The 27,844-nt window shown below is 36.6% G+C and overlaps 2 protein-coding genes across 8 annotated transcripts in view; one reads left to right on the forward strand and one right to left on the reverse strand.

The window, feature by feature from the left end:
- FGF2 (fibroblast growth factor 2) overlaps positions 1-5,443 on the forward strand; it is a 54,221-nt gene extending 48,778 nt beyond the window's left edge. Inside the window, 2 exon segments of the mRNA XM_036852554.1 lie at positions 5,325-5,400; positions 5,403-5,443. Coding sequence (XP_036708449.1) covers positions 5,325-5,400; positions 5,403-5,443 — 117 coding nt within the window.
- NUDT6 (nudix hydrolase 6) overlaps positions 1-27,844 on the reverse strand; it is a 43,200-nt gene that overhangs the window by 2,736 nt on the left and 12,620 nt on the right. For 3 of the 7 annotated variants that reach the window (XM_036852547.1, XM_036852548.1, XM_036852549.1), the window contains exons 4-5: positions 10,531-10,585; positions 5,696-6,377 (exon numbers count right to left, since the gene is read on the reverse strand). In XM_036852547.1, coding sequence (XP_036708442.1) covers positions 5,980-6,377; positions 10,531-10,585 — 453 coding nt within the window. In that variant the 3' untranslated portion in view covers positions 5,696-5,979. Of the gene's footprint in view, positions 1-2,674; positions 2,764-3,408; positions 3,452-4,067; positions 4,138-4,430; positions 4,501-5,387; positions 6,378-10,530; positions 10,586-15,847; positions 15,989-27,844 lie in introns of those variants that run through there. The other 4 variants (XM_036852553.1, XM_036852552.1, XR_005019953.1 and 1 more) reach the window with 3 other exon arrangements.

Consider the following 27,844-nt stretch of genomic DNA (forward strand, 5'->3'; position numbering starts at 1 on the left):
GTTTTTAAAAAAATAAATTTTGATTTTAGAATAGTATTAGGTTTACAAAAAAGTTGTGAAGATGCAGTACAGAGAGTTTCTGTATACTCCACACCCAGCTTCTCCTATTAACATGTTACATTAGTATGGTACACCTGTCACGACTAATGAACCAATATTGATACATCATTATTAGCTGAAGTTCACACTTTATTCACATTTCCTTAATTTTTACCTCACGTCCTTTTTCTGTTCCAGGATCCCACTCAGGATACCACATTTAGTCATCATGTTTCTATAGTCTCCCTTAGATCATGACATTTCCTTAGACTTTCCTTTTTTTGATTACTTTGACAGTTTGAGGAGTACTGGTCAAGTATTTGTTAGAAGGTCTTTCAGTTTGAGTTTGCCTGATGTTTTCCTCATGATTAGACACGGGTTATGAGTGTTTGGGAGGTAGATCACAGAGGTAAAGTACTATTTTCATTGTATCGTTTCAGGGAACATGCTTATCACTAATAATATTAACCTTGGTCAGCTGGCTGAGGTAGTGTTTGTCTCCACTGTAAAGTTACTGCTGTTTTCCCCTCTCCATACTGTATTTGGAAGAAAGTCACTATACACAGTCTACATTGAAGAGATGGGAGTCGGGGCGGGGGAGGTTTATGCTCCGTCTCCTGGAGGAGGAAGTATCTGCATAAACTATTTGGAATTCTTTTGTATGAGAAACAACTTCTTTTATTTAGTTAATCATGTATATCAGTATATATGCATGGATATTTATTTTGTACTTTGGGTTGTAATCCAAAACTGTATTATTTTGTTGTTCAAATTGTTTCAGCTTTGGCTATTGGGAGCTTTTTCATTTGGCTCCTGTATTCTCTGACATACCCCAGTCAATGTGGGGTTTTCTGAGCACTTCCTTATTTTATGTCCTCTAGGAGTGCTCCAGTCTCATCTTGTATATTCCCTACTCCAGCCCAGAATGAGCCATTTTTCTAAGGAGGCTTGGTTCCTTCTACTGGAAAATGGTATCAGAAACCAAGATCTGGGCGTGCTTGTTGCTACCGAGGTGTGTCTGCTTCCAGGCCCTCTTATCTGACTGAGCAAGGAATATAGGCATATACCAACCTGGATATATATATATATACATAACTATAAATATTTCTATATTTAACCATCTGTATTCAACTAAAAATGAGTACATACTGATGTTATCCAACCCTAATCCAACAGTATCACATGAACCATTTTAGCCTTCCCTGCTGGCTTGTCTGTAACTACCCACTCCAATAGTGAGAAACCTGGTTCCTGTCATTTCCTAGGGTCAGTTTTTCATTATGTGTAAATATCTCACATCAGTTTACTTTCTTTTGAAATTTCAAAGTAAATTAAATATATAGACAAAATACAAATCAAACTATTTAAAATGTTGATTATGCTTTTGCAAACTCTATTTGATTCTTTCCTATTCAGATGCCCCTACAAGGGGTCAAATTTCCAGCACCATCTTTAAAATCATTAGCATCACTGTTATCAGTATCAACAAATGGTTACTGCGCCCCTTATGCAGGACCATAAGCTAAGCTAGTTCATGTGGATAATGTTCAGGCAAGTCTTGAGGTGTGGCCTACCACTGATGCATGACAGATTTATATTACTCTCATACATATACATCTACATTCAATTTTTAGATTCCATACCTTTTAGAATTGAGAATATGGCTTATTGGAATTATTGTAACTTAAAACACTTCTCAGCATTCCAAATAAATTAGTACTTTTCAAGTTCCAGTTCTGTGGTTATTAGCATTAGTAACAGGGAAAGAAGGTTACGTGATTTGTCTCTTGCAGAGTATGCGCTCAGTAAACACTCTTTATCTCCTTCAGGACATCTAATATTTATCTCAAACTCAACATGTCCAAAACTGAATTCCTAATCTTTCTCTATAAAACCTGTTCCCACTCATAGCTTTCCCCATCTCAGCAAGTCCATCATCTAGAACATAAACTTCAGTGCCACCCTTGATTCCTCTATATCTTGCACTGCACATCTGATCTGTCAGGAAACTGTGTTGACTCTACTTTCAGAATACATCCAGAAGCAGACGACAGCTTCTTACCATCTCTGCTGCTACCACCGTGGTCTGAGTCTCCCTCTCTGTCTAGGTTACTGAGCAAGCCTCTAATGGGTGTATCTGCATCTGCCTTTGGCCCAGAGTAATCTTGACAGCCAGAGTAATCCTGGAAAAATGTCAGATCATGCTCAAAAGTCTACAATGGCTTTTCAATTTCTCAGGATAGAAGCCAAAATACTTACAATAGCCTATAAATCTCCTATCTCATTACCTCTCTGACTTCATTTCCTTTCCCCTTCAAACCCTCTGCTTCATTTACACTGGCCTTCTTGCTGCCCTTCACACACTTTAGGCATGATCCTGTTGTAGGGATTTTACACTGGCTTTTCCCTCTGTCTGCTTGGGATGCTGTTCTCTGGTATCTGGAGGGTTAACTCCAGCTCCTTGAGGTTTTTGCTCAAATATCACTCTCTCAGTGGAGCCTGCTGCGGCCGTGCTAGTTAATACTGCAGCCTCATCTGTACCCACACCACTCCCCATCCCTCTTATCCTCTCAGTTTTACTTTTTCCCATAGGATGTATCGTATTTTAGCGTACAATTTATTCAATTATGCTTACTGCTTATTTTGTGTCTCCCCCAGTGAGAATTTGACCAGCACAAAGGCAGGGATCTTTGTTCAGTTTTGTTCACTGATGTATCCCAGTGCCTAGAAGAAAAAAATTACGTTAAATGAATAAATGCATTATTTGAACTGTGTGCTTTCTGTATCCCCAAATTATTCTTAAATTAAAAAAAAAAAGGAAAATGTAATTTGATGAAAAGGTGTCAGATGGATACATGGGCAAAGGGTGTCCACAATCTGAAATAAGTTACTAAGAGCCTTGAGTTTTATTTATTCTCCCGATTTTATTTCTTTATTTATTATTCTTTTTGGAGTATAGTTGCTTTACAATGTTGTGTTAGTTTTTGCTGTACAGCAAAGTGAATCAGCTATACGTATACATATATCCCCTCTTTTCTGGATTTCCTTCCCATTTAGGTCACCACAGAGCACTGAGTAGAGTTCCCTGTGCTATACAGTCGGTTCTCATTAGTTATCTGTTTTATACACAGTAGTGTATATATGTCAATCCTAGTCTCCTAATCCATGAGCCTTGAGTTTTAGATTCCTCATTTGTTAATGAGTATATATGATACATATGTCACAGGATTGTTGTGGTATTTATATAAAATGATATGCATGAGAGCAGTCAATAACCATGAATTAAGGGATTTCCCAGCTCCTGGGCCTATATAAAATAAGGCTTGAAGGCAAGGTACAATTTGTTATAAGCCTTTAGAAGCTACTTACCCACTTCCTCTGTGATGTCATTCCTCTGAAGACCTCCTTTTCTCTTAAGTTTGAAATGGTGAGCAGTTAAACATTGAGTATAGGAAAAAAGCTCTATGAATATGTTTATAAAGGTTAAAGAAATTACACTGCATCAGTTTTTAACAGGATTATTGACATCACAACCAATGAAGATGATTTGTAAACTTAGGATGGAGAGAACTGGAAATTGCTTAAAATGGGATGTTAGATGCATGCTTTTACTGAGACTGAATTTTGGCTCTACTACCCATTAAAAAAAATGCAGTTTGGGCTTCCCTGGTGGCGCAGTGGTTGAGAATCTGCCTGCCAATGCAGGGGACACGGGTTCGAGCCCTGGTCTGGGAAGATCCCGCATGCCGCGGAGCAACTGGGCCCGTGAGCCACAATTACTGAGCCTGCGCGTCTGGAGCCTGTGCTCCACAACAAGAGAGGCTGCGATGGTGAGAGGCCCGCGCACCGCGATGAAGAGTGGTCCCCACTTGCCGCAACTAGAGAAAGCCCTCGCACAGAAACGAAGACTCAACACAGTCATAAATAAATAAATAAATAAATAAATAAATAAATAAAAGAACGTGAATTTCTTTAAAAAAAAAATGCAGTTTGTTTTCAAGTGCACATCAGCTGTTTAGTAAACTTACATGTCTGAATGTTCAGCACAGATGCACAATTTCCTTCTCTCCCCTCTGTGTAAAAAGGTACAAGCAACCTCTGTTTAAAAAAAAAAAAAATTGTGGTTTCCATAATGTATCAGTATTATCCACTTAATCCCTGGCACTGCTTCTTTTCTCTAAAATACTAGCAAGTGGCTGAGAAGGCAGATATTACTGGCATGGTATGTATCCCAGTTGGCCAAGCATTCTAGGGAGTGCTAACTAGCAAGGTGGGGCACCCTGTAGGCTGACTGAACACCAAAAAATGAGCATATCAACGTCCTAAGGATAACTGACTGATGTGGTTTAGGTCTGTTTCTGGGAAATTAGCCCATGAAGCTCAATGCTGACCTTTCATGCTATCTTTATGATTACATGACTTTTCCTTTCACTCCTTACTTTTCGACTCCTGACCTTAAACCTGGAATAGAGAAAGAGGAAGATTTTTATTGGTGGCACTGAAAAATGACAAGATAAAGTAAAACAAACAGGTTAACTTCAGTTAACAAAGGAAGCACAATAATTTCACCAAAGGTAGCAAGTATTGGCTACAGAGTATCTGTGTTACTCTACTGTTAAGTGTTCCACTGTTATTACGTTTGAATCTCTTTGAAAATCATGAGGCAGTCCTGGGTATCGTACAGCTGGGTCCTTGTGCAATGTATGCTTCTTTGTAAGGCTACCTGTGATTTATTTGCACTTAAGTTGCTTTCTTAGTAAGTTACAAAAAAAAAAAAATGAGCAAACTAGGTAAGTTTGCATTTCAATTTTTAAAAGTTCAGTTAACAGTAGTCAAAACATTAAAGCCAAGTAAATATCCAGTAAAATTCTTATCTCTAGAAGCCGACTACAGGAGCTATTAATCACTTTTAGGTCTTTCTTGTTATTGGATGTATGTCTCTTTTGGAGACCACTGAAATCTATGTTCACGGGATGTTTCAAGCCTGAGCCTGTGTGGTTCCTACACCACCTGTGTGCTCTTGCTGCCTAGCACCTGACCTGTCCATTGTGGGGCTGGAGAATGGTCCTTGGACTGCTCCTCCGAAGAAATGTGCTTGAAATTGTCCTGCTGATATGCTGTGTTCCTGTCCTGCGTCTTTCTGCAGACATAGATTGTGTCAGATTTTGGCCTGTTGAGTCTCACTAGTTTGATTGTCCTGCTGAACCCAAAGCACTGTGTACTGTCATTAAATATTTAACATGAAAAGTATGACAACAACTACTAATTTTTCCTTTGTTTTTCAGAAATGTGTTACAGACGAGTGTTTCTTTTTTGAACGATTGGAATCTAACAACTACAATACTTACCGGTCAAGGAAATACTCCAGTTGGTATGTGGCACTGAAACGAACTGGGCAGTATAAACTTGGACCCAAAACAGGACCTGGGCAGAAAGCTATACTTTTTCTTCCAATGTCTGCTAAGAGCTGATCTTAATGGCAGCATCTGATCTCATTTCACATGAAAGAAGAGGTATATTTTAGAAATTTGTTGATGAAAGAAAAAGAAAAATGTATACAGCTATCTGCTCAGTTTAGGTAACTGGTCAGATAACCTTTTATCTAACAGTAAAATATTTAACCATTGCCTTAGTAAAACAACAACAACAACAAAAATTCCTGGAAAATGCATAGACTTCCAGTTTTTATATAGCATTTGCCTTTATCCAGTGAAGCTTACTTAGAGCTACAGTCTTTTTCATACATTTGCTTCATCTGAAAAGAGGCTTTTAAAATGTGCATACGTACAAACAAGTTGTCTTCATGGAAATCATAGACATTAGAAAATTTAAGTCAGATATTTAGTTAACCCAAATGTCCACTACTGTTCTTATAATATGGCACACATTAATCTACAGGTACAATTTACTTAAACATTTTAAAACCATGTAAATATAAATTTAATCCATTCCTGTCATAGTTTTATAACTGTCTGGCAGTTCCTTGTGATAGATTTTATAGAACAAGCCTGTGTAAACTGCTGGAAGTTCTTCCACGGTCAGATCAATCTTGTCAAACCCTTCTCTGTATCCATACAGCAGCAGCCTAGCGACTCTGCTGGTGATCGGAGTTGTATTTTCAGTCTTGACTAGGTCACTGAGATCCATCCACTCACACCTTAAGCATTCACGCTGGCAAAAATTTATGGTGAATGAATATGGCTTTAAGCGGCAGATAATATACATATCTGACTTCCCAAAAGCTCCAGGATGGGTGTGCTGTTGCCGAATACTCAGGAGGGACCTGAATTCTGACTTTATACCAGTCTCTTCAAAAACTTCTCGAACTGCTGTATCTCCTACATAGAAGAAAATGTACAAATCAATAAGGATCACATTTTTAGGAATTTAATCATCAAAGATTTTCAAGAAGCATTTTCTAAACGCTCGAAAGCAAAACTTTACCCTAAGAAAATAAAGTTTTCAATGTAAACTCTTTGCCTTCTGGACATCCTGAAGTACCGAAGTATTTTCTTACCAATGTATATCTAAGAAGCTTTTGAAATATTGAATATTTCTTTGGCTGCTACTTGCAGGCTTACCCACTTATATAGATATTTTGGGAGTCACATTTTTAAAAATTCTTCCTGCTTTATTTCCCCAAAGGTGAAAACATAGGTTGCAAAGCTGCAGTTAATATTCCTATGTATTTTTTCATTATTATCCTGTTCCTGATTACCCATCAAAACTGCCTAAATTTATAAACATCAGAATTGAGAAAAAGTGATCCATTCTTCTTTATACAAGTCTGGAGAGCTACAGAATGTACTGAACTATGAAATGATTCAGCTGTCCCCTGGTGTCTCCTGGGACCGTCAAGCCTCTGAAGTCATAGAGCAGACTCCTTTATAACCGTTTTGTTATGCTCTTGTAGTTATCCTGTGAGTGCAATCCCACCATGGTTAATTTTTGGCATTTTCTTTGTTTCTTGCAATTTCAAAGAACTTGGATTCATTCCTCCAACAGCAAAATGCTGCAGTCATCTCATCAGAAGTTTTCAAAAAACTTGCAATTTACAGAATTTTATAATACAACTAGGGTCTTCACATTTTATAAGGTTGATTTTTCAATAATATGCAAATTTCTGGGACAGGATTTTTATTGCCATTAACTTATTTTTGTGGCTGCTTTTTCTAAATATCCAGACGAACCTCCTACATGGGATTTCTCTAATTTTGTGATGCTCTGTCATTGTCTCCCAAAGTGTTTATGAGAAGCCCCTAAAAAAGCTGCCTTCCTTGCCTATTTGCTGGGAAGCTTCACAATTGCCACAGGTACAAATTTTTGTTCAACTACCCTTTAATGCCTCCATTTTCTTGTTTGTCAAATTGTCAATTATATTTGCCTCCTTAGTAGTCCTACTAGTGAGGAATAGGCAAGGAAGAGCAAGTCCTTGAAAGAAAAAAAAATGTCTCAATGTTTTTTCTGATAAACAGCTCTGGAAATATGCACAGGAAGAGTAAAGTGTTGTTTAATATATAAGACATTTGTCTGCCATATTTGAATTATATGTGGACTTCCCTTATAATTTAGATTTGCCTTAGGTTAAACATGGTTAGAAATTATATTTTTAAACTGAAAACATAAAAGAAGAATTTATATGTTAAGAAAAGGAAAACTTGCCTTAATAAGAAAGATAATTTTTAGTAGTATACATGTTTGTTATTACATTTGTTGAAGATTGTGGCAGTAGTCTTAAATTTTACACGTCATTTGCTGATCTGACTTAAAAATTGTTTAAATGTTTATTTTTATTCTTTAAACACTTTGAAAAATGACCATGGGGATCTTGTTTAGCTTTTAGCAACGCTAATCAAGAGTTTGGCATTTAGTTCCTGAGTCTGGCCTGTTGGTGTGTTATGGAAGCACAGGACGGGGCTGGTGAGCGAGATCTGCCCTGCTCAGCAGTCACCACAGCAGTTGATTCAAAATTGCTGCTGCCTGGGTAGATTGATCTGTTTAATTTGAATCCATGATATTGACTAGACTAAAAACTGAATGGGCAAAATAAGCGCTTTTGTATCTAGAAGAACCCCTTCCATCTTAAGATTGAAATCTCTTCTCCAAAGATTTTACCATGAATTTAAAGATTTTTAAAATCTAGATAAAGTGCTTTATTCTCGTGTACCTTTATTATTTTAATGTACTGTAAGCTAAATTGAAATAACTGTTTTATAGGTTTGAAGAACATAGGAAAAACCAAGAGGGTTTTGTTTTTATTTTTGCTGGTTGAAAGATATGTTTAAAAACGTCATAGTGTTTTGTTTAAAGGACAGTAATGAAATGGAATTTATATTTGTTATTTCTATTTTCTAATATTTAATAGGATTAGACTGAAATAAAATAAAAGGAAAAACTGTGTAGAATATGGGTTTTCCTGGTGTTTCCCTCTGACTCTGGTACACTGATGAGCTCTGATCAGAGCCCCCTGCTTTAAAGACCTTTGGCTATGCAGGGATGCTCTTCCTGTCAGTGGTAAATGAGATTTTTTTTCAGGAAGGCAGCTTCTCCATTTTTAACCTTGTACATGTATTGTACTCTTAGGGTATTATATGAAAACCTAAGGATTGCATTCTATTTTGTATATGCCCCCTTAATTTTTTTTTTTTTTTAAGCACTACGGACAATAGTGCTTCATTTACCTAGTAGTATCAAAGAATGAAGGATTCCAAACAAATGTGCTTCTCAGTTAACTACTGTTTACTGCTTAAGAGCCAATATGAATGTTTGCACATTTGTGATGGCAGTATACCTAAAGTATATTACATACTTTCCTAAAAACAGAGCTTAAAGAAAATAATTTAAATAATTCCTGGATGATCTGGCTTCATCATTAAGAATAATCTATTATTGTACTGTTTTACAAAATAGAAATGCCCTCTATACATAGTCTTCCAGATCTCTACTGTCAGTTATCATTTCTAGCTGCTTTCAGGGTTTTATCAGTTCTGAGGCAAAGCTTCAATTTATACTACTCCTAGATAGTGTGGTGAATGCCAATTGCTGCTTTTTTCTTAATTCCACATGGTGAGGTGTATATACGATCTCTGAATAGGTGGGTTGTTGTGACAACCACAAACACACAAAAAGAGTAGTGAATTCCTAATAATATGGATTTGAAGTGTTCTGGAGTACACTCAAACCTACAATTATACACATTTGGCTTGGAAATGCGTTTCTTCATTTACATTTAAATATATCTGAAACTCAGACTATCCATAAAAACTCAAAGGAGAAAAGTCAATTCATTTGAGAAGGCAAGACGCAGAAGAGGAAGCTACACAAACCTTCTCCTGTAGATGGCTGCTTGCCCAGTATCGACTGGGTAGGGGTGTAAAACATAAACTTAACCAGTTCACATGATCTCATATCGCATAAGGATACTGTGAGATAATCAGGAGTTCTAGAGTAAATGTCCTTCTCTTTCAACACTTGCACCGCTACAAAATCCTTTTTATTTCAACAGAAGGCCTAGCAAGCTCTAAGCAAAAGGTCAGTAAGTACCTAAAAAACAAAATTTGCTATGGATATACCTGAATGTAGTGAATTTACTTATAGGATATTAGGAGTTGATTCTATACTATGTATAGGGCATTTTTAATTTGTGGAACATTAAAACAAATCGTTTCAAGTATATATATATTTAAAATACTTAAAAATAATTTAGGACATTGCCTTCATATAAATGATGGCTAAAGAGACTAGGGGACATACATATTGAGGAAAAAGTCATAGACAAATAGTACTGATATCAAATGAGTTGATTTATTATGCTAGGGACTGCACTTGACCCAATGGTTTAAGGAATAGGTAGGAAAACTCAGTTTCTATTCTTTCCTTCCTGTAAAATCCTGACATAATGAGCTCAGTAGATTGTTTTAGGAAGTTATCTCTCATTTCAGACTTTCTCATATGAGACATTTTACTATGTTTTGGCTTTCTGACTATCCAAAATAAACAGTAGATAAAATTTTCATAAACAGAAGAATTATGTCACCACTGTTCTATAATTGACTTTATAAATAATTCTTATTTCACAATTCATTTAAAAGTTACTCTTCATCCTTGTGTGATAGAATGCTCAAGAATTTGTTTTATCATAGTTTAATTCCAACAATTTTAGTTATATTCAAAATAACCCTTAATGCTAAACTTGACTGATGTACATCCAAAGCTTCTCATTTTCAAGCAAGTTAATCTAGAAGCAGTCCTAAGCAGAAAAATAGGTGTTATGCTCCTAATGGTATTATTTATAACAATGAAATAAGTTGTAATATTAGAAGTTTTGCTGCTAATTTTATATAATCCCTGAAGTAACTTCACTGAAATTTTCTGACTTAGTCTAAACCAATTAGAAAAGTTAAAATCTTATTCTCAGCTCTAGAGCAAGAAAGTAAACATATGAATTTCCTCAACATTTTCAAGTCAATTAAAGATATGTAAAATACACACCAATATCTTCTCCAGGCTCTGACAGGCCTCCTGGAAACTTCCACATATTTTTCAACTGCAGTATAAAATCAGAAAATAAAGTTAACATACCTTTTATTCACTAACATACACAAACACACAGAGATGCCACAAAATTTACTCATAATTGGTCAAAGTGGTTGAGAATTTATTTTTTGGTAATTACACGCAAATTTTTTTCAGCTTCCTTCCTCACGCCTCCCTTCTTTTTAGGGGAAACTGGTGACTTGTGAAACCTTTTCCCACCTTTTTCTTCAGGAACTAGAAGTGGTTTTGTTTGGTTAATGTGATAAATTCTGTATGAGTGAAACAGTGGGGGGGAAACATCTACTGAATTTGTGTAGTTATAAAAATTTTGCTGCTAGTTTATTAAAAAATAGAGGAATCTTACTGATGCTGCTATAAATAAGTAGAAAATACAGTATAAATTTAATCACTAAAGTATGCTTTTAATTTTCACATTTACTTTCTGTATTGTGTGTCTAATCAGATATGTTAATCTTAAGATTTCCCTTATTCTCTGTGTTAATGATTTTATGTAAAAATGTAACTGCTTTTCATGGGAAGTGTGAATAAAACTGATTAGTTTACGTTTGTGGCTTTTTGTATATCATTTCTTTTTTTGGTGGGGAGGAGCAGGTGGGAAGATCTGATCTAGGAATGGGGATACATATGGAAAATTGATTTTAAATAATTCTGAAGTGACATGGGACAATATTCTTATGGCTGACACGATTATTTTTTCCTGTTCGGATTCTGTTGTATCAATCCATCACCATGATAAAAGCTGAAGAATGAGAAATTATGACATCCTCATAAAGGGACTGCAGCTTGGAGCCAGTACACCTCATACTCTTCATTCATAAAACAAGTTTATGGACCTTTACTGGTGTGCTTTGTGACCCACTCATTTCCTGCACAAGAGCTTCTTAAAGAATGTGTCATTTCCCAACTATGCTAGGTTGGAGCCCAGTGGCATGGTTCCCAGAGTTTCCACAGACTTAATTTTGTGGGTACAGAATTGAGGCTTTCCACCCTTCTGTGTCTGGCTCAGACTTGAGATTAATTTATAAAGCATATTATGTTTTACTTTTTTAATGTAGAAATATATCTCTAAGAATATCTCAACATTAATGCATTGTCTTTGGGGTTCCATTTTGAAATTGTTCCAGAAGCTATGTTTCTACAAAAACTATGCGGTCTTTTGTCTGCTAGTATATTAAACTTCACCACCACCAATTGTTTCTAACAAAAGAAATGTTATAATAGGGCAAACAAATAATTCTCCAAAACAAAATCAACTTTTAAAAATCTTTACCTAGACCTGATTATAAATAATTGGAAACTGTTGATTAAATTTGGAGATATGAACTTATTAGCAGGGGAAAATGCTAGCTATAAGGATTGAAAACAGCTCACACACATTTGATTTTGATTATTTCATAAACCTTAGGCACGGAAAGATTATTTTTATGCTGGTGATTAGTCTGCGATATTTTCTGGCATCAATTAGGTTTAAAGAGCTTATTTTAAAACAGCTTCCTCCTCCCCAAAAGCCTGAGCTTACAGTTAGTTCTAAGTGGTAGGTTGAGAGGCCTAAGTTTGAAAAAACTGGTTAATATTGTAGATATGATAGATTAGTGGAGGGACAAGTAGGTCTTCTCACTTTTTTTTTTACATTAAAAAATACCCTCACTAGCTGGGTTTAGCAATATAATAAGTAATAATAATAAATATTACTAGGTAATGTATATTGAATGTCCACTATGTTCCAGACACTATGCTAAATGCTTTAATAATTATACACATTTAAACTTTATAGTAACCCCACGAGAAACTATTATTGTTCCCATTTTTATTTTTTTCCATTTCTTTTTTCATTGAAGTATAGTTGATTTACAATATTGTGTTACAGCAAAGTGTACAAGTGTACAGCAAAGTGATTCAGTTATACATATATTTTTTTCAGATTATTCTCCATTATAGGTTATTATAAGATATTGAATACAGTTCCCTGTGCTATATAGTGAATCCTTACCACTTATTGTTCCCATTTTAGAAGTGATGAAACTGAGGACAAATAGGTTAAATAACTTACCTGGAGTGACACAGTGTGTAGCAAAACTCACAGTTAAAATCCAGGCAATCTGATTCTAATCATCTTTTAAGAAATTTAAAAAGTTGGTTTGCTATTTTCACACTAATCCTTTACCACTATTCGCTGCTTTTTCATATATCTTTTGATCTTCAGATCTCATTGGAACATTCTATATAAACCCAACCAGAATCTGTATCTTAGTCTTACATTCCTCCAGGGTTTGTGAATTTGAACTAAAACCTAGTTTGGTATCAAACGTCTTTGTATCTACCTCTTGCCTGTGAGTTCCCTATCAAGAATCGTTTGATTGGCATGAGATTTATTACTCTGCTAGTGATTTACTACTACTCTGCTAGTGATTTACTGTTACTCCACTAGTGATTTACTGTTACTCTGCTAGTGATTTACTATTACTCTAACACTTCCAGTATATTGTTTCATAGGGGAAAAATTACTGAGGAAGGGGTAAGGTTGGGTTTTGAATATGAACAGAAACCCACAGTTTCTGTTTTCATCTTTATTCTCCCTTCCAATAAAAGACAAAACATCTCTATGCTTCAAGTGTAAAATTCCAAGATCCTTTTCTCCCTAATCTTAAAAAAGGAAATTCCCACTCTCTTCTAAAAGAAATATTCTACTCAGACATTCTCGTGCCTCTTTGCTTGTTGGGTCCTACCCAACATTCACATATATGACCCCTCCCTGCTTTGAGTTAGTGAGGTCATCTAGTTTCTGAAGCATATCTGATCTGATTTTTACATACTACAAAGGGCAGTTTTCCTTTTAAGTTATAAAAATGTGTGATTTTAAAGCATATTTAGAGTAATTCCAGCATATTGTAGAATGGTGAATGTGATGATAAATTTTTCCTATACGTTTGCCAATTATAAATATGTGTGTGTGTGTGTGCGCGTGTGTGTGTGTGTTTGTAGGTGTGAGTGTAAAATAGAAGCGAGTGTAAATGATGTACAGTGGTCCCACCAATCACTGGAACCTCTCTCCTTCCTCGGTGTTAGGAACTGCTAGCCCCAATAGTAGGCATTTTGGATGTCAACAAAGGGTATTATTTTTTTAATGCATTCTTCATACTAACAGAGTGTAAGATATTTTCTGTTAAGGCAATTTCAGTTTAATACCACTGTTTCTTATAAAACCTATCCTGAAGATAAACTCAAGTTTATTTTAGCGTTTCTAGAATGGGTAGATAGGAATGACTCATTTTCTGATCCTTTTTCTCACTATTTTTCCAACCCCACAGACATCTTCTGTTTTCCTAAGCAGATGATTAGCTTCAGGATCTTCCCTGGGTGTGGCTGCTGAAATCCTAACTAGGAATTTGTGTAAACAGAACCCCCCAAAGACTATTAATTTCTTTCAAATAGAAACTGTCTAATCTCAAGAACCTAGAACAAGGGTACAGACTTGCTAGCCTCTTCCTTTTGGTTCTTATATTATTTGACTTTATCATTCTTCCCTAACTCAAACTTGGTCAGATGCCTGAGATCTCATTATCTTTTCTTTTCACTGTTCTGGTCTTTAATGCTGCTACTCTCACTCTTCAGAATTCAGAGCCACTGTGTTTAGATAAATCTAATTAACTACAATATTATCACTGTTATGAGACAGATGCTACCACAGAGATGTCTTAATAAGTTTGTTCATTCATTCAATAAAAATTTACTGAGTGCTAGGTTTAGGGCATACAGAAAATTAATGCACAATATAGCAAGGCTAGTCATTCTCTTTCTCCTTATACTACTGTATTTTTCTTAATAACATTCACCATCACTTTATATATTATTTATTCATTCACTTATTATTTGTATCTTACCTATTTGAATATAAGCTCCAAATGTAGAAACTTTGCTTTGTTCACTAATGTTTACTTAGAGCTTAAAACAGAGCCTACAACATAGTTATGTACAGGAACTCAGTAATGTTTGGCAAATGAATGAATAGCTCCCTACCATTAACTCAGCTCTTTAGCACCTGGTTTACAAGGTCAAGCCACTGTTAGGTCTTTTGTTCCTCAAAATCATGGGGCAGGGACAAAGGAAGGGACTGTATGGGTAGGAAAGGAGGAAGGACATGTTTTAAGTATTTCAGCTTTGAGTTTGGGTGTGCATTTGCTCATGCAAAGAAAGGAGAAAAAATGGCTCAGATGTCTGAAAATAATGCTAATTAGTTATTTACAGCTAATAGCTATCATTTATGCTTAAATTCCACTTAACACCAAAATAATTACAGAAATTAAATATGATTTAGTCTCACTTTATACTTTTTATTACAACATTGAGCTATACATTAATACTCAGTTTTTATATTTTATTGCTCTGTTAGATAGATCTCTGTTTATAACTTAAATCAAAACCCTAGGTAAGAGTATCACTTCTATTTAATTCACAAAGAAACCAAAGTCTTATATAATTTGAATTTGTTTCTAACTTCTGCTAATCCCAACTGCCTAGAAGCATGGTGGGTATCATGATTAGATTCTGAGCAGCAGTACTTTCTCATTCTTAAAGAACCAATCACTGGCAAGACTGAAAATCAGCAAATGAAGAATCTGGATGCCCAGTGTTCTAGTTTGGAGGTCCTCAAACTTGACTGTGCACCTAAAACACCTGGAGGGCTTGTTAACACACAAATTGTTGAGCGGCATCCCCAGAGTTTGATTCATCAGGCCTGGGGGTGGGGCAGGGGTGTGAGAATGTGTGGTTTCTAAGAAGTTGACACTATTACTGTCCCTCAGCTTCCAATTCAGCCTCCGTGCTCTGCCTAGTGGTGCTGGAGCTGGGTCTCTGCTGAGCAGTTTTGGTCTTGCCAACTGACTCCCTGTTAGGGCTCCACCAACAGGCTGCAAGGCTGGAGGAGGAAGAAGGGAGCAGCTCCTCCTGTCTGCTTCCTGTGGGCTTCCCATGTGCTGCGGTTCCTGTATTGCCTCAGCATGCTGCTTCATTCTGGCAGCAGCAGCTCCTTCCCAAAGCAACAGCCAAATCCACTTTGCAGTTTCCCAGCACTTCCAACATAAGCTTCATTGTGTCCCCTCCCCAGAGACACCAGCCAGCTGATGCTGGGTCCCAGGCCCTCTGAGTTCAGAGACATCCGTAGCTGAACAGCTTTTCTTATTAGACATTGGATTAGCTATGTGTAGTCCCAAATGAAGGGATGCACAACCTACCAGAATGGTATAAAGATTACCTTAAACTGAAGACATTTGAGATACAGCAAGATGCAGAGAGAAGCCTTTTCTGAGATTCCCTTTATCTGATGAAAGGTAAAGCTTTCTGAGAACAAAGCTGCCATAAATCCTTTCTGGGCAGCTTCCAGCCAGGAAGGAAACTAACGTTCTGCACCTGGTGAGAAACTGCATACACAAACTTTATTGGAAGCTGCCATAACTTCTAAAATTACTCTTTATATCCTTTACTTAATCATGTCCCTTTTCTCCATAATAATTCTTCTTCACACACTTTTGTTCTAACCTCTTTTTTTTTTCTTTAGGCCAAATATGTACTGCTTAAGTATCATTGTTGGCAACTGAACTGAATGGAATTGTCAACCTAAGCAATAGACAGTGGCATCTGTACTATGTATTAAAAAAAAGCGAAAAACTACCTCCCTAAAAAACAAAAAGTCTTTTGTACCCTATGCAATGTATGATAGGCATTGCCATAAAACTACTGACTCCCTCAAATCCAAGTTTTAATTCCATTTATGTTTTCATCTGCTTTAGTTTAGTGAAAAGATTCCTCTCTAGACTTAAATTCTGACTCTGCCAATTACCAGTTGTGTAATGTTGAAAAAGTTACTGCAACCTCTCTGAAGTTTTTTTGAAAAATGGAGATAATAACGAATACCATTATTAAATGAGAAAATTTTTGCAGAAGTATTTTGTCATCACAATTATCATCATTATTTATCTGATTTTATTTCTATTAAATAGCGAAACGATGGAATTAAAATAATTTTGTTTAGCCTGAAAACCTTATCAATTAGGATCACAAAGGTGTACTATAATAGAAGAACAAATGACTTGGAGAATGGTCGTTAGCAAATGTTTGGTTATGAATTTTTAGTAGGCTGAAAGCCATAGCAGAGCCGGTGCTACACTTTAGTTGGGTTTTTAATCCTCTTCAGATATGGCTGTTGGTTCCAAGAGACATCAAATAAACCATTTAGGAACCTATCTAGGGTTAATTACTCAAAAGTCCCCCCAGCTTAAGGGTATGACCTTCAATTGACCCTAAAGGCAACTGACCTCCAAAGGAAACTTGAGGTGGAGGATGGAAAACTCTCCACTCACATCTTTATAAGCCAATGTTACAGGACGAAGAATGGCTAAAACAATGCCACTGTGGATACGTCTCTTGGAGTTTTTGTTTAGTCATTAAGTCTTGGGTCTCCCTTTGTTTCCTGACTACCCTGGCAAATACTAACAAACATTCCAGAAAACACTAGCAATTATTTCTTTGAAACTAAGATGAGCAAAACTAGAGAGGCACTGAATGCAATCATGATTAACTGAGAATCATAAAAGTTTTTAGTCATTTACAGTGGAGTTCAGGCAAATTTAGTATACATAGTTTTGACTATTGCCCTGTTTTAAAAATAAAGCTCAATTCAATTCTTTCCTTTTCAATTGCTGCAATACAGATTGCTCTGGAAGTCTGATTTCTGCAAACTAAACCTGTTAAATCATTTGTCTTGGAAGGTTTTATAAGGAAAAAAAAAAAAAACCATCCCGAAAACATCACGCTGTCTAGGTTTGGAGTAAGACAGGTTAGCCGTAACTGCCAGGGAAGCTCTTTCTTTTCTTTTTTTCAGACTGCAAGCCAATTTTTAATATTATTAGTTAGACCTAGGTTTGTTCTCTATGAATTTCCATGTTTTAATAAATGAGTAATTACATAAATAGATTCTTATTTGGTTGATCTACCAGCCCTGAAAAACTGCTCAGAATGGAGCAATCATGTTACTCTGGCTGTCTTTCAGTCTCTGTCAAAGTCCTTAATGAAATTTTATTTGATAAAGTCACTTATGACACAGTGTGCTATTTTAAAATCTTAAAAGTTTACCCTTTTCTTTCCAAAATACCAAAGTGGTTTAAACCAGGTTATATCTGGTATCTTATCTTACATGTGCATAAGTGTATAGGGAGAATTATAGTATTGGGATATTTCATTTGTGATCATCGAATCTAACTCCTTAGTTTCATAAATGGGGCAACTTAGGGTCCCAGGGGCTCACAGATTTGCCCAGAGTTGTATAGCTGGCTAATGGCAGGGCCAAATCTTAGAACCCAGGTCTCCTGATCCAGTTTTGTTTGTACAACTTCTTATGTCACCTGAGCATAGAAAAAATTAAATTTTGGTGATACTGCTGCTTCTTTAAATGCAAGGAAAGACAGTTAAAGGGATACACTTAAAAGATAGTAAAACCTTTTATAATATCTCTTTAGAAGTAACTTTTATATACCAAGGTATAGATTATTTTTCAAACTTAGCAAAAGAAATTAACCAATTTATGTTACTTGTATATACTTGTATACCATATATATGGTATCTGCCAATAATGTTTGGGCATACCATCTCTCTGCCATACTGCAGAGAGTTATAATATCCACTTTCAGTCTAACCCAATTTAATTGAACAAAATCCTAAATAAGTTTTCCCAGACCTTGGGTACTAAATATTAATTATATATTAATACAACCTCCTTTGGCCTAAGGGTAGTTAAGACCTGAATGATAAAATAGTAAAATAATGACTACGGGAACTTTTCTTTTGTAGGTTAGAGTAGGATAAGTTAAGGACCATCTGGTGTCCCTCATAATTTCATGGCGTGTAGGGAAATAGCTGTACGTCTTTGAAATCCTTACTTGATGCTTGGAATTGAATGTGGAGAGAATCAGGACTTATCACTCTCACATAAAATGAGTTTATTTAGGTTTTGGCTAATTTTTTTTAAGATTACAGACTCTAAAATTAGATTGGCTAGATTGGTTTTGCTACTACATTATCTGCATAATTTTGGGTAAATAGCCTCTCTGCATGCCTTTCACCCTATCTCCAATTTCTGGATCTAGCAATTTACCCTATGGTAGAAGGGTAAATAACATAGTATAGTGATAAATAAAGAGTATAGTTGTCCATATATCATCTTCATCGCTGTCACCTCAATCAAAATCTTTCAGTAAACAAAATCTGAATTGTTTCCATGTCAAATCTAAACTCCTCTTCCTGGTTCTCAGGCCCCCTCATAACTAGGTCCTATTTTTACCATTCAGTCTTGCTTCCTACTTACTCTCCACTCATTACCATCAAATATACATATATATATATGTACTCCAATTCAAATATAAAACTTACTGAAGGCTAGGCACAATACTACTTTAGGTACCTAATAAAAATCTGTTGAAGATAAAGCTTAGTTTGAGTCAGAGATCCTGCCTTAACTAAAACTTTAAAGTTACTTAATACCATGAGAGTGCTTTCATATAGCATTTCTGAGAAATGATTGATACTGCTTTCAGCTATAATTATGCATATTAGTTTAAAATTTAAAAACATATATGAGAAAAAAAAAACATATATGAGGAGAAAAATGTATGACTCTATCCACCAATATTTACTGAAGTCTCAGAAAGTATCAAAGCAATTATTCTCGTCACTTATACTCCTGAGCATGAAAGCATTTGACCTCTAAGCATGGTACTTCTCTTAAAAACGTCTGTTACTTCTAGTTGCCTATAGTTCTTATTTGGGTGTATGAGGCTCTTTAATTCTGTTCCCAATCTAACTCTCAAACCAAATATTTTACCACTCCCATCTGTAAAGGAGAGACAGTCCATACAGGCAGACGCTTGGCCCGGGGAGCCCCCGTGCCTGCTGGGAAATCTGTGGGGTCAGACAGAAGGGCTGGAAAAGCCTAGGCTCTGCTTGTGAGGGGTGTGTGCGTGCTGGCTTGCTAACAATCAGGGCAAAAAGAGACCGGCGCTGGCTGGTGCCACCTTGCCACACTTCCCAATCCGAAGGGGTGAACGCCTGGGTCCCGCTTATTCCACACCTCAGCCTGGTGTGAGATAAGGGCAGAGATTCAATCTAGCTGCGCAGAGACAGACTGGGCCGCCTGAGGTGGATCAGGGCCAAACTGCGGAGACCACTATCAGTGCACACATGGGGGTGGTGGATCAAACTGGGCAGACACTGTCAGTGCACGCACCGGGCGGTGCCACAATTATGTGCAGTGGCTAACTGCCACATCTCCAAGTCCCTGGGAGAGGGCTCGATATAGCTGCACAGAGACAACTTGAAGGGTCTGAGGTGTGGTCTGAGGAGAACCTCGGAGCCTATGGTAGGTGTGTGCACGGCAGGGGCGGGTCTGGCTGCAGCAGACTTTGTCAGCGCATGCATAGGTGGTGCCAGAGAAAAGCAGAGTGGCTGGATGCTGAGTCTTGAGCAGACAGGCCCTGGACAGGAGTACGCAGTGGTACGTTTCCAGTGGGAGCGCTCCGGCTCCACCCACTTCACACTGCAGTGTGGAGCTGGACATGGGGTCGACAGGTCCTGGTAGAGGTCTACCACAGCGGCTGCCCGGGTCCCAGGTGCAGCACAGCAACCTCAATTCCTGCAGTCACAGCCTCCAGCCCCAGCCTACTCCACACCACAGCCTAGCACTAGGTCTGGGATGAACACAACAGAGAAAGGGATGAGACCACGGGCTGCTTCTGGGCGAAACCATGGGCAACTACAAGTGCATAGGTTCGCTGTGACTACACAGACCTTATATGCTTCTGCGGTCACCTCCTTTGGGGCAGAGCATGCACTCAAGGGCAACTGAACCTAACTGCACTCAACCATTAGGGCTTCTTCAACAACTGGGGAGCAGACACTGCCCCCAACAGGGTGGTGACAGCCATGGAGCAAAGAGGAGGCCCTGCCCCTCATCTAGCACAGGTTCTGCACACCACAACACCTATTATAACCCCTATCAATGGGATAAGAGCCAGCACACTCTGAAGAAAGAAGTGGCTGATCTATACCAAAACAAGCCCTTGCACCAAAAATAACAGACTCACACGGTCTACACAGGGAAACACCCCTTCAAGACCAAAGTAGATAATGGTTTCTCCTAAATTCATGGAGACAGAGAAAGTTAAAAAACAGAGGAACTACTCCCAATTAGAAGAACAAGAGAAATCTCCTGAAAGAACAAATAATGAAACAGACCTCACCAGTCTATTAGACCCTGAGTCCAAAAATGAGGTAATAAAAATGCTGATTTAAGAAAGATTATTGGGACTTCCCTGGTGGCACAGTGGTTAAGAATCTGCCTGCTAATGCAAGGGAAACGGGTTTGATCCCTGGTCTGGGAAGATCCCACATGCTGTGGAGCAACTAAGCCCATGTGCCACAACTACTGAGCCCGTGTGACACAACTGCTGAAGCCCACGTGCCTAGAGCCCATGCTCCGCAACAAGAGAAGCCACCACAATGAGAAGCCCACACGCTGCAACGAAGAGTAGCCCCCGCTCACCACAAATAGAGAAAGCTCGCACGCAGCAACAAAGACCCAATGCAGCCAAAAATAAATAAAGTTAAAAAAAAGATTATTAATAAAATTCAGATTATTAATAAAATAAAATTTACTAAGATTATTAATAAAATAAAAATAAATAATAAAAATTCATTATTTATTAATAAAATAAAAAAGATTATTAATAAAATTCAGATCACTGTAACAAGGAACTATAAACTATAAAAATGAACCAATCAAACAGACAATTTGATTACTGAGGTAAAAACCAATCTAGAAGCAATGAATAGCACACTAAATGACACAGAAGGAATAAGTGATCTAGAAGACAGAATAATGGCAATCACCCAATCAGAACAGCAGAAAGACAAATGAAAAAAAATGAAAGCAACATACAAGATCTATGGGATATGTAAAGTGTGCCAACCTATGCACAGAAGGAGAGAAGAGAAAAAAGGGTATCAAAAATGTATTTGAAGAAATTATGGCTGAAAACTTTCCAAACCTTAAGAAGGAAACATATATCCAGGTACAGGAAACACAGAGGGTCCTAAACAACATGAACACACACAAAGACATATCATAATTAAAATGGCAAAAGTTAAGGCAAGGATTCTAAAGGCAGCAGGAGAAAAACAAAGAGTCAGTTACAAGGGAACCCCATAAGGCTATCAGCTGATTTCTCTGCAGAAACTCTGCAGGCCAGAAGGGAGTGACATGATATATTCAAAGACCTGAAAGGGAAAAACCTGCAACCTAGGATACTCTACCCAGCAAGATTATCATTTAGGAGAGAAAAAGAATTTCTCAGACAAGCAAAAACTAAAAGAATTCAGCAATACTAAACCTACCCTAAAAGAAATACTGAAAGGTCTTCTCTAAATAGAAAAGAAGCAAGAACCTATAGAAAAAAGAAAAACACAACAGGATAGGCAAATATATGAAAGGATTGAAAATTACTTAAATAAGCAAGCACACAGATTTAAAAAACAATAAAAAAATTGTAAAAGTGATTATAACTACAACAAACAGTAAAAGGGTAAGCATGAAGATGCAAAACAGGATATCAAAATCACAAAAAGTGGAGGAGGGGAGTATAAAAATGTAAATCTTTTAGAATGTGTTTGAACTTGCATGACTATCAATTTAAAGTAGATACAGTTATGGGTCAACATACTTGTAAACCAGGGTAGCCACAAATCAAAAACATACAATAGATTCAAAAAAACTAAAAAGAAAGAAGCTCAAGCAAACTAAAAAAGAAAACCATCAAATCACAAAAGGAAAAACAAAAAGAAAAAATGAGCCAAAAAAGAGCTACAAAAACAACTGGAAAACAAGGTTTTAAATGGCAACAAGTACATACCTATCAATAATTACTTTATGTGTCAATGGACTAAATGCTCTGATCAGATGACACAGAGTGACAGACTGGATTAAAAAAAAAAAAAGAACCTATAATACGCTGTGGACAAGAGACTCACTTCAGGGTGAAATATGTACACAAATTCAAAGTGAGGGGATGGAAAAAGATATTTCATGCAAATGGAAACCAGAAAGCAGGAGTAGCAATACTCATATTGGACAAAACAGACTTTTTTAAAAAGTCTACAAAGAAAGACAAAGATGGACACTTTATAATGATGAAAGGGATCAATACAAAAAACCTGATATTACACTGTAACATATATGCACCCAATATAAGAGCACTTAAATATATAAAACAAATACGTAACAGACATAAAGGGAGAAACTGACAGAAATACAATAATGGTAGGAGACTTTAACACCCCACTGATATCAACAGACAGATATTACAGACAGAAAATCAATAAAGCAACAGAGGTCCTAAATGACACAATAGACCAGTTGGACTTAATTGATGTTTACAGGAAACTACATCCAAAAAAATAAATAAATAAACATTCTTCTCAAGTGCACATGGAACATTCTCTAGGATAAAACACATACTAGGACACAAAACAAGCCCCAACAAATTTAAGAAGATAGAATTTACCTCAAGCATCTTTTCTGACTACGTGAAACTAGAAATTAACCACAGAAAGAAAATTGGGAAAAGAATGAACACATGGAGACAAAACAATATGCTACTAAAAAACCAATGGGTCAACAATGAAATCAAAGAGAAAATCAGAAAATACCCTGAGACAGATGAAAATAAAAACACAACCTTACAAAATCTATAGGATGCAGCAAAAGCAGTTCTATGAGGGAAGTTCATAGTGATAGGGGACTTCTTCAAGAAACAAGAAAAATCTCAAATAAACAACCTAACCTACCAACTGAAAGAATTTTAGAAAAAGAAGAATGAACAAAATCCAAAGTCAGCAAAGTCAGCAGAAGGAAAAAATAATAAAGATCAGAGAGGAAACAGAAGAGAGATCCAAAAAAACAAGAGAAAAGATCAATAAAGGCAAGAGCTGCATTTTTGAAAAGATAAACAAAATTGACAAACCTCTAGGCAGGTTCATCAAGAAAAAAAGAGAGGACCCAAATAAACAAATTAAGAAATGAAAGAGAAGAAATAACAACTGATACCACAGAAATAAGAAAAAAAAATCCTAAGAGAATCCTATGAACAGTTATACGCCAACAAATTGAACAACCTAGAAGGGACAAATTTTAGAAACATACGGCCTGCCAAAACTGAGTCAAGAAGAAATAGATAACTTGAACAGACCAACCTCTAGATGTGAAATAGAATCTGTAATTAAAAAAACTGCAAACAATAACCCAGGACTGGACAGCTTCGCTGGGGGATTCTACCAAACATAGAAAGAAGAACTTACACCTATCCTTCTCAAACTATTCCAAAAAACTGAGGAGGAGGGAACACTCTCAAATTCATTCTATGAAGCGACCATCACCGTAATACCAAAACCAGACAAAGACACTACAAAAAAAGAAAATTACAGGCCAACATCTTTGATGAACATAGATGCAAAAATCCTCAACAAAATACTAGAAAACCGAATCCAACGATACATACAGAGATCAAACACCATGATCAAGTTGAATTAATTCCAGGGTTGCAAGAATGGTTCAACATATGCAAATCAATCAACGTGATACACCACATTAACAAAAGGAAAGACAAAAACCACATGGTCATCTCAACAGATGCAGAAAAAGCATTCAACAACATTCAACATCCATTCATGATAAAAACTCTCAACAAAGTGGGTATAGAGGGAAAATATCTCTGTAATAAAAGCCTCTTAAGACAAACCCACAGCCAACATAATACTCAATGGTGAAAAGCTGAAAGCCATGCCACTAAATTCTGGAACAAGATAAGGATGCCCACTCTCACCATTTCTATTCAACATAGTATTGGCAGTCCTAGCCACAGCAATGAGACAAGAAATAAAAAGTATCCAAACCAGAAGTGAAGAGGCAAAATTGTATTTATACGCAGATGACATGATACTCCATATAGAAAACCCTAAAGACTCTACACAAAACTATTAGAGGTTTACCTCCTCCCACAAATACATCAAAAACACATTGACACGTGGAACAATTCACACAGAACATCTAGTGAATGCTGGCAGAATGGGCAAGAAAACTTCCACATAACCAAGTAAGACAAAAGAATAAAGGAAAAAAAGAGAGAGAAGGGAATCTGATGGGACCTGAGCCCCAGGGAGGGAGCTGTGAAGGAGGAAAGCAACAAATAAAATACAAGGGAATCCCCATAAGGTTAACAGCTGAGTTTTCAGCAGTAACTATTCAGGCAAGAAGGAAGTGGCATGATATATTTAAAGAGATGAAAGGGAAAAACCTAGAACAAAGAATACTGTATCCAGTAAGGCTCTCATTCAGATTCGATGGAGAAATCAAAACCTTTACAGACAAGCAAAAGCTAAGAGAATTCAGCACCACCAAACTAGCTTTACAACAAATGGTAAAGGAACTTCTCTAGGCAGAAAAGAAAAGGTCACAACTAGAAACTAGAAAATTATGAATGAGAAAGCTCACTGGTAAAGGCAAACATACAGTTAAGGTTGGAAATCATCTACACACAAATATGATAGGAAAACCAGAAATTGTGAGCAGAGCAGAGTACAAATGGAGGATATTGGAAATGGTTTGGAAATTAAGAGACCAGCAACTTAAAACAATCTCATATATATATGGCCTGCTATATCAAAACCTCATGGGAACTGCAAACTGAAAATCTGCAATAGATACACACACAAAAAAGAAAAAGCAATCCAAACACAACAGAAAAGATAGTCATCAAATCACAAGAGAACAAAAGAGGAAGGGAAGAAAAAAAAAACCTACAAAAACAAACCCAAAACAACTAACAAAATGGCAATAAGAACATACATATCGGTAATTACCTTAAATGTAAATGGATTAAATGGCCCAACCAAAAGATGGAGACTGGTTGAATGGATACAAAAACAAGACCCATATATACGCAGTCTACAAGAGACACATTTCAGATCTAGGGACTCATACAGACTGAAAGTGAGGGGATGGAAAAAGGTATTCCATGCAAATGGAAATCAAAAGAAAGCTAGAGCAACAATACTCAAATCAGACAAAACAGACTTTAAAGACTGTTACAAGAGTCAAAGAAGGATACTACCTAAGGATCAAGGGATCAGTATAAGAAAATATAATAATTGTAAATACATATGCACCCAACAGAGAGGAACTCAATATATGAGGCAAATGTTAACAGCCATAAAAGGAGAAATTGGCAGTAGCACAATAATAGCGGGGGACTTTAACAACCCACTTTCATCAACGGATAGATCATCCAGACAGAAAATCAATACGGAAACACAGACCTTAAATAACACATTGGACCACATAGACTTAATTGATATCTACAGAGCTTTCCATCTGAAAGCAGCAGAATATACGTTCTACTCAAGTGCACATGGAACATTCTCCTGGATAGAGCACATCTTGGGCCACAAATCAAGCCTCGGTAAATTTAAGAAAACTGAAATTATATCAAGCACCTTTTCCAACCACAACGTTTTGAGATTAGAAACCACATACAAGAAAAAATCTGTAAAAAACACAAACATATGGAGACTAAACAATATGTGACTAAACAGCCAACGGACCACTGAAGAATTCTAAGAGGAATCAAAAAATACCTAGAGACAAATTACAATGAAAACACAATGATCCAAAACCTGTGGGACGCAGCAAAAGCAGTTCTAAGAGGGAAGTTTATAGTGACACAAGCTTATCTCAGGAAACAAGAAAAATCTCAAATATACACCCTAACCTTATACCTAAAACAACTAGAGAAAGACGAGCAAACAAAACCCCAAGTTAGCTGAAGGAAAGAAACCATAAGGATAAGAGCTGAAATAAATGAAACAGAGATGAAGAAAACAACAGCAAAGATCAAAACTAAAAGATGGTTCTGTGAAAAGATAAACAAAACTGATAAATCTTTTGCCAGACTCATCAAGAAAAAAAGGGAGAGAACTCAAATCAATAAAATTAGAAATAAAAAAGGAGAAGTTACAATGGACACCACAGAAATACATGAGATCATATGAGACTACTAAAAGCAACTATATGCCAATAAAATGGACAAATTCTAAGAAAGGTCCAATCTCCCAAGACTGAACCAGGAAGAAATAGAAAATATGAACAGACCAATCACAAATACTGAAATTGAAGCTGTGATTAAAAAACCCCCACCAAACAAACGTCCAGGACCAGGTGGCTTCATAGGCGAATTCTACCAAACATATACAGAAGAGTTAACACCTCTCCTTCTGAAACTCTTCCAAAAAATTGCAGAGGAAGGAACATTCCTAAATTCATTCCATGAGGCCAAAACCAGACAAAGATACCACACACACACACACAAAAATTTACAGGCCAATATCACTGATGAACATAGACACAAAACTCCTCAATCAAATGCTAGCGAACTGAATCCAACAATACATTAGAAGAATCATACACCATGATCAAGTGGGATTTATTCCAGGGATGCAAGGATTCTTAAATATCTGCAAGTCAATCAGTGTGATAAACAACATTAAGAAACTGAAGAATAGAAATAAAAAAACCCTATGATCATCTCAATAGATGCACAAAAAGCTTTTGACAAAATTGAACACTGATTTATGATAAAAACTATCAAGAAAGTGGGCACAGAGGTAACCTACCTCAACATAATAAAAGCTACATATGACAAACCTACAGCTAACATCATTCTCAGTGGTGAAAAGCTGAAAGCATTACCTCTAAGATCAGGAACAAGACAAGGATGTATACTCTCACCATTTTTATTCAACATAATTTTGGAAGTCCTAGTTACAGCAATCAGAGAAGAGAAAGATATAAAAGGGATCCAAATTGGAGAAGTAGGACTACCACTGTTTGCAGATGACATGAGATTATACATAGGAAATCCTAAAGATGCTACCAGAAAACTAATAGAGTTCATCAATGAATTCAGTAAAGTGCAGGATACAAAATTAACACACAGAAATCTCTTGCATTCCTATACACTAACAATGAAAGATCAGAAAGAGAAATTAAAGAAACAATCCCATTTACCATCACATCAAAAAGAATAAAATACCTACCAACAAAAACACGACAATCCAAAACCTTTGGGATGCAGCAAAAGCAGTTCTAAGAGGG

Source organism: Balaenoptera musculus, chromosome 5 (genome assembly GCF_009873245.2).
Source record: "Balaenoptera musculus isolate JJ_BM4_2016_0621 chromosome 5, mBalMus1.pri.v3, whole genome shotgun sequence".
Lineage (NCBI taxonomy): Eukaryota > Metazoa > Chordata > Mammalia > Artiodactyla > Balaenopteridae > Balaenoptera > Balaenoptera musculus.